Here is an 18,794-nt window from a genome sequence, read left to right as displayed (position 1 = left end):
AAAAGCAGGATATGCTCTATTTAAGTGGGAATAAACAGTACTATTGTCCATATAGTGTAAGTAATAATATAATAATTTATTCAGGTCTGCTGTATTCTATTTTTTCTTGTTTGTTTGATGCTAATACAAATCCACAAGGCAGTCAATAAACATGTGAATGAGTCAAAAACATCTGAATGAATAAAGGAGTGAATGAGTGAATGAATAAATAATAAATGACTGAATGAGTCAGAAAGAATGAATCACCCTGACAGTACGATATAATTCTAATAGCACATTTTAAAACGAATAAAGGTAGATAGACTGATAGTATGTTTGAGCGGTTGTGGGTTTTGCTGAGGAGAGTGAGGAAGATGTGTGTGAGGAAGTGTGTGTGTGTGTGTGTGTGTGTGTGTGGGAGGGGGAGGAGGATGTGTGGGCTGAAGGCTAGGTTTCGTCTAATTCAGAGCACAGAGCTAATATTTGAAAATGAAGCACACAGGTATCTACGCAGACTGCTTAGCGTGCCATGCGCTGACATATTTCATTACATCCGGAGGGGGGAGTATATTTCTCACAGAATACACACACACACACACACACACAAACACACACACACACACTTCCCACTCAAAATGTGTGCTAACATATGCACCATAACAAAAAAAACTTACCTTTCTCTAGATTCTCTCAACTATTTCTCACAAACTGCACACGTTTCCATGGCAATCTGGAGCCTGCCAGTTTGTTACCTGAGAGAAAGAAAGAAAGAGCAAGAGAGAAAGGAAGGCAGAGAGAGACAGAGAGTGTGAGAGAAAGGAAGGCAGAGAGAGAGAGAGAGGGAGACTAAGCAAAGTCAAGGCTGATATCAGCAGCACAAAAACCTACAGTACAATGCTGCACTTCTATATATGAGATCTGCTCTTCAGTCTCTATGCTGTGCATTATACAGCACTCTATGTGCAAGTGGCACATGTGCTGCTTACAGAAAAAAATAGAAATCCACCAAAAATATATAATATATATATTCGATATATGTATCGATTTTCAAAAACACATTTATAATTACTAAGTTCCATGTAATGACTGGTCGCAGACAAAGGTTCCTTCTGTATAGACATTAAACCATGACCACTACATAGTTAGATCTATATGTTAGGATCGCATAAAAAGTCAACTTTTCTTTTATTCAGATTTTATAAATATGATAGGGATGTTTATACTACGATGGTTTGATTTAACAAACAATTTGATAAAAAATAGCAATATATTTCTTTGCTTACAGTACCGTACACATATTTATTACACACTTGTATCGCATTTGTAATATTCAAGCAGACATACCAACAAAACACAATACACTTACCACTGCGCTATTCTAATTGTAAGTTAGGTACCACTTTAAAATAAGACTACCTTTATAAAGGGTTTATAAATGGTTTACAATTAGTTTATTAATGGTTACTAATTAGGTTGTAAATGCCTTAAAAATATTTAATAATCAGTTATAACACATACGTCGAAAGGGCAACAATATAGATGGCTGTGAGTTCACTATTTGGCAAACAACAGGTCATTGTTGCCCTTTCTACGTATGTGTTATAACTGATTATTAATGATTTTTAAGGCATTTACAACCTAATTAGTAACCATTATTAAACTAATTGTAAACCTTGTATAAACCCTTTATAAAGGTAGTCTTATTATAAAGTGGTACCATAAGTTAATTTCAGCAGTGCTAATCTAGTCACAGATTTATTCATAAATTGACCTCAGTAGTGCTATTTATAATGCTAATCATAAATTTACTTATGGACATCTGGACATTATATATATATATATATATATATATATATATATATATATATATATATATATATATATATATATATATATTAAATATTTTTCACAATATTAAAAGATGAAGGAAATGTGACTAAACATAATTTATTTGAATAAAGTTAAATTATTACAAATGCAGTTTTCTTGCTAGGACAAATTAGGGAATCCCCACATTTATTACTACATAAAATGTCTAAATTAGGATCAGGTGCAGCCCATCAGCTGCAGATGATGATTAGAAAGGATTTTGGAGGAGCCTGGTTGAGTGCCAATTGCATAAAATTTACCAATACTAACTATTTTTAATATGAAGTATGTATTGCAGATCAAATTTGAGTATACCCAAATATCCAAGACACTTGATTTTTGTTGTTGTTATGATGGCTACAATATCTCACAATGCAACACAAAACAAGCTGTGATGTATGTTGGATATCACAGCTTCATCACTTCCTGTTAGTATGAAGTGGGTTAGTATGTTAATACTTTGTGTACTGTCCTGCCAAACATGTACTATTAAACTATTAAAATTAGTACATAGTATATAATTCTGTACCTCACACACTAATACTAATACTATAAGACTACAGAATTAACATTATTCCACATTAATGCAGTAAACTGTCATTTACTAAGAGGAAGTGATTAATCACTGCTTTGCTAACATAAATATAAAAAATAATATAAAACAATTAAACGGAAATCTGCAACATAATAGTCAACCAGTTTGTGATTAAAATGTGTTCAAAATAGGTGTCAAACTCTCACGATCAACCCTCACTGATAATCTGTGAAACAAAAAGTGATTCACTTCACTACCTTCATTCACATATATTTGTTATTTTCAATTTATGTATTATTTATTTTTGAAAATAATTAATAATAAGAACCAAATCTAAATCAATTTAATCCCCCAATGCATCCCTTTTTCCGGTTTAGAATATTTGTATAGTAGTGCTTTTAATCTACTAATGCTCCAATAAGAACAGCATACAGTATATGTCCAAATGTTTGTGGACACCACTTCTAATAAATGCATATAGTTACTTTACATAGTATGTTTACACAGCATGTCTAGTCCCTGTAGAGAGATACAGTCAATAGCATAGAACTTTCTACAGGAGATAAACTCGAGCCATTTGGCAACAAACCTAATTCCAGGCATGAACTTAAGGGCTATAAAGCAACCCAGCATTAATCTGTGGAGCAGTGAGTCTGTGTTTTCTGGAATGATGGTGCTCCATCCAATGCTTTTAAGATGAGTTGTGGAGTTGGGGATAAGATCTGCAGCTCTTTTTGCTGAATGCAATCAAATCAAAACTCTTCTTAAAACCCTTGATGTCAGACGGAACCATCAGTGAGCAGGTGCCCAAATACTTTTGTCCATATAGTTTAAGTAGCATAATGTATGAATGTATGAGGTGTAATCTGTTGTGGTTGTAATGAGTGTATGCATTCCTGTTTCTCTGGATTCCAACTACAACATTCTCTTTTTCATTCTCTCTATTCATCTATTTGACTCTCTCTCTTTCTCTCTCTCTCTCTCTCTCTCTTTAATAATTGATTTGGTTCAGTCTCTCGTTAGAGTCGGCTCGTTAGTGAAAGACACCAAAAGCGGTCAGGTATACAGAAGAATCACACACACACACACACAAACACACACACACACACACACTTACCCTCCACACTCCCCCCCCTTTCTCGAATGCAGGCTCTGTGTGTCCTCCAAACACAAACATGCACACACACACACACACACACACACACACCAATGTAGATTAAGTCAGCTTTGCTGCATGCCCCCAGTCCCTCTACTCCCCCAACACACTGTCTCTCTCTCTCTGTCTTACTTTCTCTGTCTCTCTCTCTCTCTCTGGCACAAACACACACATTTGCCCTCCCAAAGCCAGAGCCAGGGTCAAAGGTGCAAGCCTCTACTAAAACCAGTTACAGCCAGTCAGAGACACAAGAAAGAGAGAGAGAGAGAGAGAGAGAGGGAGGTTGAAGCGATGGAGAGAAAAAAAACAGATTGAGAAACTGAGAGAGAGAGAGTAAACATGCAAAGTGTGGAGAAAAAGAAGAGAGAACACAGATACTGATAAACAGAAAGAGAGAAGGAATGAAAAATATAAAAGGAGAAAGAGCCAGGAAGACAGAGACAAAGCGAGAGATAGACAGATTAAGATGTAAATTAAGAGGCTGAGGGACAGAGAGATGTTGAGAGAGAGAGAGAGAGAGAGACCTGTGAAGCCAAGAGGGAGAGAGAGCAAGAGAAGAAGGGAGAAATACAGAGAGAGACAGAGAGGGGGTAGATAGAGAGGCAGAAAGAGAGATGCAGAGGTAAGAAAAACAATAATGAGATAAACGGAGAAACAGACAAAGACTGAGAGAGTAAAAGGCAAAAAGTGGTAGAAAAAATTATAAGAGAAAAAGAAATTTAGAGAGAAAGAGAAAAGTCGAGTGAAAGAGAAAAGCCAAAAGATACAGACAAAGAGAAAGAGGCAGAGAAAAGTTGAAGAGAGAAATAGAGAGAAAGAAAAGGAAGAGAGAGACATACAAATAGAGAAAGAGAGATACAGAGAGAGGCAGAGGTGGTTTAGACAGAAAGACAACAAAAGTGAAATACAAAAAGAGAGAAGCAGCAGCGAGAGGCAGAGAATCACACAGAATATACTCAGTTTTATGTTTGTGTGCTGTGGTAACATAGTTATTAAAACAGTCATGCCAATATAGCCAACTTGAATTGAACTGACAGAGACAAAGAAGATAGACATGTGGACAGGGGAAGAGAGGGAGAAAAGAGACAGAGAGAGAAACAAAAAATGCAGAGAGAGAGAGAGGGCTAAGACAGATTAGGACAGGGCCACAGAGTGGTAGAGAAAAAAGAAGAAAGACATGTGGATTAAAAAAGAAAGAAGATGAAAGAGGTAAAAAAAAAGAGAATGAGAAAGAGAAAGAGACATGGTCAAAAAAGAAAGGCATGCAGAGCAAGGTAGAGAAGAGAGAGAGAGAGAAAGATGCTGAGGGTCACTGAGTGAGATGCAGAGACAGACAGAGAGAGAGAAAGAGAGCGCAGGCATAGAGTGTAGTCGTGAGTAATTGTGGGTGATGTGTGCAGGTAGAGACACTGTGTAGTGGTGGTGTTGTGCAGTATCAGGCTGGAGTTGAATGGCTGTGCTGTGATTTGGGGGAGCTGTGCTGTGAGGGGTGTTGTGTGGCTAAATTACTGTGCTGTCCTGTGGTGGTGCTATGATGTGCTGTAACAGGTTGGGGGGAATGGCTATGTTGTGGTGTAGGAGTGTGCTCTGTTACTGGGGCACTGTGCTGTGCTGTATTAGGCTGGGGGTATATGGCCATGCTGTGGGGGTGCTGTGATAAGCTGTATTGTGCTGTGGGGGTGATGTGCAGTGCTGTGCTGTGGGGACATTGTGCTGTGCTGTGCTGTGAGGGAGTTTTGCTGTATTAGACTGGGGCTGAATGGCTTTGCTGTAGGTGTTGTGCAGTGCTGTGCTGTGAGGGAGTTTTGCTGTATTAGACTGGGGCTGAATGGCTGTGCTGTGTGGGTGTTGTGCAGTGCTGTGCTCAGAGGGTGTTGTGCTGTATTAGACTGGGGCTGAATGCCTGTCCTGGGGGGTGTTGTGCAGTGCTGTGGGGGTGTTGTGTTGTATTATACTGGGGCTGAATGCCTGTGCTGTGGGGGTGTTGTGCAGTGCTGTGCTGTGGGGGTGTTGTGCTGTATTAGACTGAGGCTGAATGCCTGTGCTGGGGGGTGTTTTACAGTGCTGTGCTGTGTGGGTGATGTGCTGTATGGACTGGGGCTGAATGGCTGTGCTGTGGGGGGTGTTGTGCAGTGCTGTGCGGTAAGGGTGTTGTGCTGTATTAGACTGTGGCCGAATGCCTGTGCTGTGGGGGTGTTGTACAGTGCTGTGCTGTGGGGGTGTTGTGCTGTAATAAACTGGGACTAAATGGCTGTGCTGTGGGGGTGTTCTGCAGTGCTGTGTTGGGGGGGGGGGGGGTGTTGTGCTGTATTATACTGGCCTGAATGCCTGTGCTGTGGGGTGTTGTGCAGTGCTGTGCTGTGGGGGAGTTGTGCTGTAATAGACTGGGGCTGAATGGCTGTGCTGTGGGGGTGTTGTATTGTATCAGGCTGAGACTGAATGGTGCTACACCTCGCTGTCATTAGAGCTGTGTCCAAGGTCAGTGTCAGGGAATGCTGCCTTTCTCTCCTCTCTGCCAATCACAGTCTCCAGCTGTAGTGGCCTGCCAAGCTTCTTCTAATAAAGGTCGCCATGGAGACCGGAGCTGCCTGACGGACACGAGCGAAAGCGCGAGCGCGCGCCACCATCAACTTGATGTAATGCACACAATACAATCCCACTTAGACACAGCGCGAGCGCGCGCACTGGCAGAGCCCCACTCAGTCACTCAGCGTCTGCAATTACCTGAGACCTGAGCTGCTTGAGAAGGCACAAAACAAACGTACATTATATAAAGAGAAAAGTATTGGGACACTTTTTTTAAGAAACCAAGGTTTTTATATAACTATATATATAGATATATATATAATAGCATGTTTGCATGTCCAAGAGAGATCTCTACTATATTTTTGTAAACATTGCTGTGAGGTTATGACTACCCCACTTTACAAAAGTATAAGGATTAAGCATCATAATTCCACAGAATACAGTTCCACTACTCCACAGTGCTGTGGGGCTTTATACCCCTCTATATATCGTACCTGGTATTAGACATGCTGCCAAAAATGTATGTTTATGTGCTTCAGATAGTGCTTCCAATTCCCTACAGGGATTACACAAGTTGTGCGAGTGCTTTTGCACATCAGTGTCAGCAATGGTTGCACCTTAAAGGATAGCTTAACCCGACTGCATTCATCGGAACGAGTGTCTGTCTCCCAAGAAAAGAGACAAAACATGCAGAAAAACATGAAATCTCACATCTCAATGATTGCTTAAACCTTAAACCTGTTGGCTATATAAAAAACAATGACATAATAATTTGTTGATAATTACAGACAGCACGTGACAAGACGAATAGATATGACTGCACTAATAATCATAGATGCACTACAATATAGACTATTTGTCTTATATAGTCGACTGTCTTCTTTAATGGTCTGCAGCACTTAAGCATGCACCATGTGCGCCAGCAGGCAGGGGGAACAGAACGGGCGCGTGCGCGCTTCTTTTTGACGCTCGTGCCGTGTGCCGCGCGTTCATAAACGCGCCTGTCAAAACACTAAACAAGCTGCTCCCACTGCAAAGAGGCAGCCATGCCCTGATCCCTGCGCGCGGTGGCCAATCACAACCAGGGAATATGGCAAGCCAAATGGGTCAGAATTCGCCTGGGTCTGACGGCGCTTAAAGCGTGCGAAATACTTAAAAAACGCCGTCCAAAACGCCGTGCAGGGCTTACTTTTACGCCTTGGAACAAACGCGAGGCGCCGCCAGGCGTTTAAGAGCGTGTGGCGGCGCCAGGCGCTTACATAACGCCACCACGCGTTTTCATAACGCCTCCAGGCGTTCCATATGCAAAAACGGACAGAATATACATATCCCCTCCTTCTCCAAGCAGTTCAGCCCTCTGACTCTGTCAGGGAACTATATCTCCTGTTAAAATAAAAGCCCCCAAGTGCTTCAAATGTCTGCTGTGTTATTAGATGTGCTAGATTCATGTATTTCTGGCTAAACTGGGCTTTGCAAAATGTAGTCCCTGATTAAAACATAACAAAATGTAATCAAATGTACTTATTTTTTATCAACTCTTTCATTGCTGGCCTATTTAGTAATCATGTTTAATTTGTCTGATGCCGCAAGACCTGAGCCAGCCAACACACACACACACACACACTCTCTCTCGAAGGCATTGGGGATTTTAATAAAACGCGCAATACAGAGACCACCACAGCATACAGAATGAATGCATAAATGGAGAAATTAGGAAATCAACCGGACACACAAAATCCAGCAACACATTTAGCAGATCTGTGTAGAGATTCTATACGTTTTAGGGTCACTCTTAAAAAAAAAACTGTTCACTATGAGATCGTAATATTCCGAATCATTCAGTATTCAAGGTATTCCTTAATTAAATTGTTTTTGATCATGGTACATCCTTATATTATTTTTTGCTTTCTTACTTTTTAAATAAAAGCCCTTTTTGTATCGCTGCCGCTCAAACGGGCAGCGTGGGTCTAAAATGAGCCACATTCATTTTCTATGCTACTTCAAGTATGGCTGTGTGGTTCTATGATATATTTTAGCAACGCATTAATTCCGTCGTTCAGAATTTAATTGACGAATTTATGAATGAGTGTTTCTTTTGCACAAATCTTAATTTTCATTCTCCTTACACAGGTTTACACACACGGGTCAGACACAACGCACATGAATTTACCATTTCACAGCTCAGCACAGCTCCCTCAGTACTGTTTTACGATAACATCACCTTAGAAAATATTTGATGCCACTAGTGAAAGATAACTGTATATAATATTTGATTAGGATTAGGTTACCATTAGAGTGAGAATATTACCTGTCAGAAAGTTACAAGTACGTATTATTAGATGTTGACATATTCTATTTTAGTTAGCTTAATATACTGTAGTACTTTGTAGGCCATTTAGCTACAGGGTGTGTTTATAATAATGTTCTTGGTGACAGTAACTGAAATATTTTATTAATTTAAAGAATAAACATTTTTAATAAAATAAATAGTACAGTCTAATATAGGATAATGGTAATAATAATAATAATAATAATAATAATAATAATAATAATAATAATAATAATAATAATAATATTGACATTATTTTGACATATTCTATTTTAGTTAGCATTCTGAATATTTTGTAGATTTTTTTAAAACTGCACACACACACACACTTTTATTATTACTATTATTATTATTAATATAATTTGATATTATTATTATTATTATTATTATTATTATTATTATTATTATTATTATTATTATTATTATTATTATTATATTGATATAATTATTATTATATTGAATTAATAAATTATTTAAACAAGCCCGGAGTGGCTAATCGGGAGGATTCCCGATGGGCCGGGGCGAGTTTGGGCCGGTTGGACGGAAAAAAATTATTTACCCTCACTTCTCTAATCTTATTCTTGCATTCATTGCCATTCAACTACGTATGCACTCTCTATTCGTCTGACAACACAGCCCCTACGTCGGGTTTAACCATCTGAGGGAATTCTCCTCTCCCAAATGTTTGAGTTGGTTGCGTCCACCAGTGGTCTTTTCTGAAGCGATCAAATTAAATGCAGCAACAGAATAGCACAAAGCGTCAGACGACTGTGATGGAGGGTAAAAAGAGGCCAGGTGGAGCCGAAAAGGCCAGATTAAAAAAAGAAAGAAGATGGAAGAAGAAGCAGCCAAATGTGCAAAATTAACAAACTTGTTTTCCAGAAGACAGACTTCAGCTGCAGCCGGTAAACAGAGATATGGAAATAATCTTGAATCGTCAGCTATTGGGCAACGTTTGCAATGTCGATTTAGCGTAGTTTATTTTGTAGAGCCCAATACACATCATTAACCTCTTAACACGCCCTGGCCCGCCGACGGGCCAGAAATATGTCATAGTTAATATCTTTTTGTGTTTATGAATAATTATTTTTTTAATTTTAAAGCCTAGAATCTCTGCTTTTCAGTATCTAGCCTATTTAGCTGTATGTCCTTTCAGGAAATAAACATTTAGGGCGAAATATGCCTTGTTTATTAGAATTAAGATTTTGAATCTGGTAAAGCTTTATATTCTGTCTTTAAGCTACTGCTTTGAGGATTCACTATTTCATTTTGATCTTTTAGAATTCGTTAGATTATATTTCTTTTAGCATTTTGAGCTTAGTTTAGTTGGTTATTTTCCTATTTTACATCTATTTTTCTGTTTTTATTAAATGTTGTTATTAGCTTATTAGCTTCTAGCTTGTTAGCATACAGAACGTTTCCCTGGTCTTTTAAATGAATATTTATTTATTAATTATAATATAATATAAGCTGTATCTAATTTTAAGCCAGACAGACACTGTGTGATTTTTTTAATCAGGTGCTGAGATCTCATTCGCATGTTTGAATGGTTTGTCCTGTACGAAAACGCACCTGATATATGCTGACACTGTAGTCTGACTGGCAGACTGAGAGACTGAATGTCATGCAGCCCCAAAGCAATAGAATTAGCGCCAGATCCCCGCGAGCCGCGCACATATTAATCCACCTGCAGAGCTTCAAACGCGCAGATGAGCGCATCACTTTCCTCAGCTGGTCGGGCTCCAGGAAATAGTCTGTGATGTCATCTGTTTTTTAATACTATTTTAATTTTATATAAAGCTATTGCATGATAATCACCATATAGCTAAGTAACCAAGTCTTATTGTTAACGAAACTTCTCATTAACTGAAACGAATAAAAACGGTGATTAAAAGAAAAAAAACTAAAACGAACTGAAATTACAGATTAAATACCCTCAGTTTCGTGTTTGTTAATTTATTTATAATTGATTTATATAAATGTGGTATATCATGATATATATCGTTATTGTGATATATATATATATATATATATATATATATATATATATATATATATATATATATATATATATATATATATATATATATATATATAATATTTTCCCATATCGCCCAGCACTACTTTTAAGTCAAATTAATTACCTTTTAAAACTTTATTTGATTTAAATTGGAATTAAACGTGTTTAGGTGAAGGGTGTTCTGTTAACTTACCAACATATACTTGTACTTATATGTAATAAAAAGGCATTGTAAGATCTAGCTGCTGTTTTATTTATTCAAATTCCTGCTCCATGGAAAAAATGGGCTGGATTTGGGCACGAAACTCCCGGGCTGAAAAAAGGGCCCACTCCGGCCCTGAATTAAATGTTTTACCGTTTTTTTTTTTTGCGTAACCACCGCGGTAAATAAAGTGCGGGAAAAATTTAGTTTGCGCACTTAAACAAAGCGAAAATATTCTACTCTGCACGCATTATAAATATGTTTTGCATTTTTATTTAGGATTCAGGAAAAATATGATCGCTGTAGGACGCCTGCTCGTAAAAATGGGCACAATTGCTAAAGCGTGTTATTAATTATTATTATTATTATTATTATTATTATTATTATTATTACTACTACTATTATTTACAAAATCCAAAAGATTTACAGATGTTTTGTTTGAATGTTCTACATAAAACGTTTATTATTGTTATTATTATTATTATTATTATCATTATCCTATATTAGACTGTACTATTTATTTTATTAAAAATGTTTATTCTTTAAATTAATAAAATATTTCAGTTACTGTCACCAAGAACATTATTATAAACACACCCTGTAGCTAAATGGCCTAACAAAGTACTACAGTATATTAAGCTAACTAAAATAGAATATGTCAACATCTAATAATAAGTACTTGTAACTTTCTGACAGGTAATATTCTCACTCTAATGGTAACCTAATCCTAATCAAATATTATATACAGTTATCTTTCACTAGTGGCATCAAATATTTTCTAAGGTGATGTTATCGTAAAACAGTACTGAGGGAGCTGTGCTGAGCTGTGAAATGGTAAATTCATGTGCGTTGTGTCTGACCCGTGTGTGTAAACCTGTGTAAGGAGAATGAAAATGAAGATTTGTGCAAAAGAAACACTCATTCATAAATTCGTCAATTAAATTCTGAACGACGGAATTAATGCGTTGCTAAAATATATCATAGAACCACACAGCCATACTTGAAGTAGCATAGAAAATGAATGTGGCTCATTTTAGACCCACGCTGCCCGTTTGAGCGGCAGCGATACAAAAAGGGCTTTTATTTAAAAAGTAAGAAAGCAAAAAAGAATATAAGGATGTACCATGATCAAAAACAATTTAATTAAGGAATACCTTGAATACTGAATGATTCGGAATATTACGATCTCATAGTGAACAGTTTTTATTTTTTTAAGAGTGACCCTAAAACGTATAGAATCTCTACACAGATCTGCTAAATGTGTTGCTGGATTTTGTGTGTCCGGTTCCTAATTTCTCCATTTATGCATTCATTCTGTATGCTGTGGTGGTCTCTGTATTGCGCGTTTTATTAAAATCCCCAATGCCTTCGAGAGAGAGTGTGTGTGTGTGTGTGTGTGTGTGTTTGCTGGCTCAGGTCTTGCGGCATCAGACAAATTAAACATGATTACTAAATAGGCCAGCAATGAAAGAGTTGATAAAAAATAAGTACATTTGATTACATTTTGTTATGTTTTAATCAGGGACTACATTTTGCAAAGCCCAGTTTAGCCAGAAATACATGAATCTAGCTCATCTAATAACACAGCAGACATTTGAAGCACTTGGGGGCTTTTATTTTAACAGGAGATATAGTTCCCTGACAGAGTCAGAGGGCTGAACTGCTTGGAGAAGGAGGGGATATGTATATTCTGTCCGTTTTTGCATATGGAACGCCTGGAGGCGTTATGAAAACGCGTGGTGGCGTTATGTAAGCGCCTGGCGCCGCCACACGCTCTTAAACGCCTGGCGGCGCCTCGCGTTTGTTCCAAGGCGTAAAAGTAAGCCCTGCACGGCGTTTTGGACGGCGTTTTTTAAGTATTACGCACGCTTTAAGCGCCGTCAGACCCAGGCGAATTCTGACCCATTTGGCTTGCCATAAGGGAACGAGGCAGTCCCTAACTTTAATGGGCAAGTGTTGATGCACTGCATAGCGGGGGTGGGGGGTGGGGGGCAGTGAGTGAGGGAAGGAGGGAGGGAGGGAGGGAGGGAGGGAGGGGGCGTAATTAGCCAGACTAATCAAGAGAGGAGTCATAGGCGGGTTTAAGCCCAGAAGGGAGCACGAACGAGAGGCTACTATAGCATCGATATGTAATCAGAACGGAAAACAGCTGCTTATATAGTCATCCTGCTGTCATCAACATCATCATATATCAGCAGCTAATGTACACACTGGCAGAAGGAGGTACTGTACAGGTACTTTTCATTCACCAAAGTACAAAGAGTGCAAATCTACCATCAAAGGTACACCATGATCCTTCAGGTCCAACTGTGTCCCTTAAGCGGTGAAAAAAGTAGGGGAGAACAGCTGCAAATGAATATAGTACAAATGTGTCCCTTACTAAAGACATACCTCTGAGAATACAACCCAGTGACATACATATATATATATATATATATATATATATATATATATATATATATATATATATAATTAGTTTGTTTATATAAACATAAATACATTTTATCTTTACAATCCAACACAACAAATGAGGTGAGGTGATGCTCATCTGATTCAGGTCTTGGTATCAATCTGACTAATGGTGGCTGTCATTGTATGTACGAATATAAAATTACTTTGTATCTTAACTAAAGATACTGTAGACATACCTCTAAGGGTACCATTCAGGTGACAGCTTTGCATATACAATATATAAATATTGTACTTTAATACAATATGAAAAATACAACATGTTTTTTAAGTTTAAATAAAACAAATTACAGCTAGATAGGGTGCTGATCTTATATATACACAATATAGGCATTGGCATCAAGCTGACTAAGGGTGGCTGAAATATTAAGAAAATAGAAATTTACTACGTACCTTAACTGGGACCCCAATGACAAGAGGGGTACCACCCCATTGACAGTTTTGTCTAATTTCTTTCTGAGTGTATACCCTATAGCCTATTTACCAGCAGTGACTAATCACCTCTCAGTATCAGCTGTGGACCCCTGTATTACTCCTATGGGGGTCCAAACTCCACCACAGTGCCCTCAGTGTCTGCAAACAGTTATTTCTACGAGAGAAGAAAGCGTAAAGAAGTGGCAGCCTAATAACGCTGACGCGCACACCCTGCTGAACGTGAGCATGTCCCATCGCGTGCTCTCTTAGCGCGGTTTGTGGTAAACCCATCATCAGCACTACGTTAGTTACACATACACTGAGCAACATGCACGGGTGTTGCATGTGTGTGTGAATGATGAGGAGAAGCAGTGCCGTGCGAGTGCGTGTGTGCGTGCATGGGCATGTGTGTGTGTGACCTATAGTCAAAGCCAGCTGTATGAATGGCATAACTAAGGTTAACATTGCCTTCAACAGAAAACACAAAACAAACCCTCGTGAGATGCGGCGCGCCTCTGATATGCAAATCTCCAGCCTCGTGCAGCCACTCGCTCGCTCACTCAGTCAGTCAGTCAGTCGGCCAGCCAGACGACGAAGGAGCCGCCGCCACCACCACCGCGCGCTCACCGGGAGGCGCCGCGCTCGCGCTCACGCTGCAGCAGCGTTGGGCGCGAGCTCCTCACGCGCGCATCAGCAGCGCTGTCGCCGTCGCCGCTGCTCAATGGTCAATGCTGCTGCTGATGTTGCCTCCTCAGCTGGACTGGCTCGTGGAACCGTGCCCCGGTCTAGGAGCGCAGGGGCTCGCGAGCAGAGCGCACTCCACAGCCCGGTCCGGCGCGCGCATGCTGGTCCGGTGCTGCTGCTGACTGGAGACGCCGAAGCGAGCAGCTGTGTGAGAGCATCTGGTTAAGAAATATAAAACAAATTTAATTTAATAAAAAAAACTCGAGAAATTATCTAAAAAAACGACAACACAAAAATAAAAAAATCCCCTAAGATCTAGGAAAAAAATAAAATAATTGGAATTGTAAAAAGTGAGTGTTGCCGGTTTCACGCAGAGGCGCCTCGGGGACGGAGACAGAGAGCGCGCACGAGAGTGAGAGAAAGATAGATCAGTGAGCGCGTTTCTGCGCCGTTTCTCCCCTCACTGCAAAAAGCCACTCCGAGCTGTGTAGAAAACGCGGACTGTAGACGCAAAGGAGCTACCCGGTCTTCCGTAGAGGCTTGGATCTGCTGGAGGATTCTGGGTAATGTAGTTCTCTTTGACTCTGGTCGTGCGTCTGACTTACGCAACTGTGAATGCGTTTTTAGCTCTTTGTGAAGACTCAGGGTGACGGGAAACAAGAAAAAATTTCATTATCAGCAGAGAAATGTTACAATTAAGCTTTCTTTCGTAAGAGTCTAATCTGACAACTTTGGGTAGCGGGGATTTGCCTAGATAGATAATCATTGTAGCAGCCCACAGAGACTGGAAAAAAACATATTGTTGAGTGTGAGTCTGTGTGTGCACCCAGAATGTTAACTAGCAAACTAATGTGTGTTTAAGAAAGGGATTTTATCTGTCTAGGGTTAGTTAGTTAAATCTGAGTAGCTAAATACAGTGTAATACAGCGGTAAAGCATTATACAGTACAATCAGGCACAAACAGTAATATTTCCTAATGAAAAATATTAGAAACAGCCTCAGCAGTTTTCAGCGCAGTGCTGCATAGCACTGCCCGCGTGAATTAAATATTGCAATCCAGAAACAAGCAGTGCAGACCCCTGCTGTCAGCCTGATACAGGAATATGAGGCACACACAGTACGCCCGGTTCTCACAGCTGAACTGGCTGTACCTTTACGCAAAACCAGATGATTAAACGCCGTATTCAGAAAAAAATGGACACAGAGCCCCAGCACCTCAGCACTGACTCTACTGCCATCGTGTGGAGCGTTTGTGGTTAAACAAGCAAAAATCTCTCCGGATAATCAGGAATGGTTACAAATCTGTGCACCACTTTGTTACAACCAACTCACTCTGCCTCTTTCTATAATTTTTCCCTACAAATAAAACATTAAATTATTGTTGCAATAAAACATTAAAGACCGATTCTGACATGCTGTTCTTACACAGCATTTGTTTTTTGTGACTCATGATTAGGAAAATGCCCACACATGCACCATTATTTAGCTTTGTGTGTTTTTACATTTCTTTCTATATATGTTTAAAATTTGGCTGTATATGTTGACAGATCAAAAATCATGGCATAGCAGTACATTTTTGATTAAGTGTTACCTCAGGGGATGGCTTGGGAATGCCCCCACCTGCATAAGTTGCAAGGCATCATCTTGTGAAGGAGGTTAACCACTGAGCAGCATGCACATCATGGCAAGGTAACGTGTATTATTTGAATGTAAGTGTGGCCTGATAGTGGGTGCACTTGGATGGTACGTTCCATTTCTGAATTATGTAGGCTTTTTACAGTGCCATAAAAGGCATTACCGCCCACAGGGGACAGCTCAGAAGGTGATAATGGTTGTGACTGGTTGAGTCTGGAGAGCGTAGTCCATCAAACAAACAAGAAGAGATCACAAACCTACTTAATTTACAAGACCCAACTCGCAAATATACTGCAGGTCAGTGAAGCATTCTTTAGCTTCTATGTGACATGGCAAAAGTTTTTCTTTATTGTAATAGATGTTTCTCCCACATGACTTTTGACATGGCAGTGTGCAGTAGTATTCAAACATCTGAATGCAAAAAAATCTGTTACTGTAAGTAGTTAAGTAAGTACAAGCCTGGCCTGCAAAAGGCATTATATTAAAAAGATATTTTAAAACTATAACCATGGTCTTCTTTTTATAGTCTAGTTTTTTGAAGTTTGTAATGTTGTAATGTACCTAAGAATTTGAAATCTGGAAGACCAAGAAAACCTTCAGAGAGACCTGCTCATGTATCAAGTAACCTGCACAAATATGACCTTTATTAAAGATTCCTCAGAAGAAAACCTCCCCCTGCAATCTCACCACAACATTCAGTGTATCCAAACCAACATGATGAATTGTGAAACATGTTCTGTGGACAGCTAAAATGGTTTGTTTGTAACATTTCAGCAAAAGAGAAAAGAATGCATTCAAAGTAAATAACATCTGCAAATTCTGGAAGCAAACATTAGACCATCTGCAAAAAGCTGAGGATGAAGTATAACAATCATAAAGCAACTTTGTAACCCACAATTAACTACCTTAGGATGTGCAAGATGAAGGTGTTACAATGTCTCATGCACCAACTTGACAAACACATCATTGACAATCTGTAAAAAAAAGTCCTTAAAAGAGAAGAGCAGCAGGGCAGTTCAAATTCTTACAGAACTAGAAACATTTTGCTAGGAAGTACAGGTGAAGGAATAGAAAGACTTTTTGCTGACTAAAAAGTCCTTTTACATATAAGTAAGGGTCATATTTAACTGCATGTCTTCATTGTAAATCAGGTCATTTGTCCACTGGGGAGCCTGCATTTTTGCATACCACTGTATATTATGGAATGTAACGTTACAGTCAAATTCAACCTGAAAACTGCAGCCCAAGTGGGTTGCAGGGGTGCTGCTAGAGGACCATTACCCAAGATTTAAGTGTTTTAAAAAAACGTTTAAATTGTACATGTAATTAAACATTTTGACAATTATGTTGCAGATTTTCTTAGTTTTTGCACATCTTTCCCAATGGTGTCAAAAATCCAGAGGGCACCATAATTAAACACTGGTCATTACTAGGTGGTAGTGGTGTGTGTGGGTGGGTGTGTTTGTGTGTATTGGAGACAATTGACACATGAGACATGGCATGTAGAGCAGGTTGTTGTAATGGAAAGCATACAAAGACACAACATACTCAAATAATCAGTGTAAAATGGAAGGCTGTGGTCACTGACGATAAAGGAAGGCACTAGTTTAATAGGCACTCATTAAATTAGAAAAAGAAAAAAAAATTATATAGATGTAAAATGAAAAATACAGTGTAAAAAAGGTTGATAGATAATAATTCCCATCTCAGGCAGATGTTAAACCTGATTTTGATGAATCGCTAAACTTTAACGACCTGCTGTAGCAGATTCATCTTTCAAGGCACAAAGTTCCATCATTGTACAGCAGTACTGGTTCAGGGTCATCCCGACTGTTAAAGTCATACAGATTCTGATAAAAAGGTTACAGTAAGCAATACAAAGGCAATGGCAAAATTAACACAGTACACAGGAAATGAATACAAAGGAATGTGCTCACAGTGGATGGATAGGTTATTCAGACTGATCTGGCAGAAGTTTTGTAGACATAAAGAATGTCTATGTGTGCACATAGTCACATACAAAGTCCTGTGTGAATTCTTTTAGTAATTTCATGTCTTTACCATTTCAATACAACACTGTGTGTGCAGTGTCGCTATACACAGTTTCCTCAGCATTACAGTGTATTACCATCAATGTAAGAAAAGCTACAATTTAAACTTCATATAAAAACAAAATGAATACTTTAAGGCAAACAGCTCCTGCACGTCGTAAAAAGTGACTTCCATGTGAGGCACGCCTTTAAAGTGATGATTATATGTTGCACATCATCTCATACATTCATTTGGAGACTTTCACATTGATATCTCTTATAAAACCTGTTTAATGCACATGACGAGCAACTGAATCATTTTACAGGTGCGCTTTAATCACAGGTCCTCCCCCGGCTGGTACTGCGGCTCTGTGGCAGTGAAGTAATCCTCCAGAAAGCCCTGCAGGTACTCAAAGGTGTGTCTCTCATCTGCATCTTTTCGCCAGCACTGCAGCATCAGCTCATGCAGGGAGGCTGGAGAGCCTTGTGGACAGGGCATACGATAGCCACGCTCCACCTGCTCCAGCACCTCCCTGTTATTCATCCCTACAAAGATACACACAAACCAGGTCACAAGTCCATCAGTTCAAAACTGTTAAAAGCCTTAGGATTTTTTTAAAGCTTAGGTAAGTTCTGTGTGCACCATTCATTTTTATCGTGTTATAGTTGACCTTGAGTGTTCTACAGTATTTTCTTGACATAGTTTGGCACTTGGACATGACAAACCATGAACCTTAAACTCTGGCAAAGAGATGGAGCTGGAATTAAAAGCCAATTTAAAAAAGCCAAAAACTGTTATGTAACTTAAACCCAACCCTAACCTGAAAGCCCTGAAAGCCCTATTGCAAGAAAGAGAAGTGCTGCAGAAAGTAGAGTCAAGTGATGCCGTAGCCTGGTTGTAAGGGGTCCATACATGAGCACACATAAATCACAGAATAAAAAAAAT

The 18,794-nt window shown here is 39.1% G+C and overlaps 3 protein-coding genes across 8 annotated transcripts in view; 1 reads left to right on the top strand and 2 right to left on the bottom strand.

Annotated features, from left to right (window-relative positions):
• Positions 1-14,848, bottom strand: part of ahdc1 (AT hook, DNA binding motif, containing 1) — a 38,535-nt gene extending 23,687 nt beyond the window's left edge. The window contains exons 1-2 of the mRNA XM_007245690.4: positions 13,993-14,848; positions 654-731 (exon numbers count right to left, since the gene is read on the bottom strand). The gene's annotated coding sequence lies outside the window, so the exon portion shown is untranslated. The remainder of the gene's footprint in view (positions 1-653; positions 732-13,992) is intronic.
• Positions 1-18,794, top strand: part of rad21b (RAD21 cohesin complex component b) — a 634,821-nt gene that overhangs the window by 428,737 nt on the left and 187,290 nt on the right. The gene's annotated exons all lie outside the window — the stretch shown is intronic.
• The window catches only part of yrk (Yes-related kinase), a 41,492-nt gene continuing 39,155 nt past the window's right edge, over positions 16,458-18,794 (bottom strand). For all 6 annotated transcript variants that reach the window (XM_049475940.1, XM_022683291.2, XM_007245684.4 and 3 more), the window contains one exon: positions 16,458-18,394. In XM_049475940.1, the coding sequence (XP_049331897.1) occupies positions 18,186-18,394 (209 nt within the window). In that variant the 3' untranslated portion in view covers positions 16,458-18,185. The remainder of the gene's footprint in view (positions 18,395-18,794) is intronic.

Source organism: Astyanax mexicanus, chromosome 3 (genome assembly GCF_023375975.1).
Source record: "Astyanax mexicanus isolate ESR-SI-001 chromosome 3, AstMex3_surface, whole genome shotgun sequence".
Lineage (NCBI taxonomy): Eukaryota > Metazoa > Chordata > Actinopteri > Characiformes > Acestrorhamphidae > Astyanax > Astyanax mexicanus.
The sequence above is the reverse complement of the archived record's forward strand: the minus strand, read 5'-3'. Positions and strand labels throughout refer to the sequence as shown.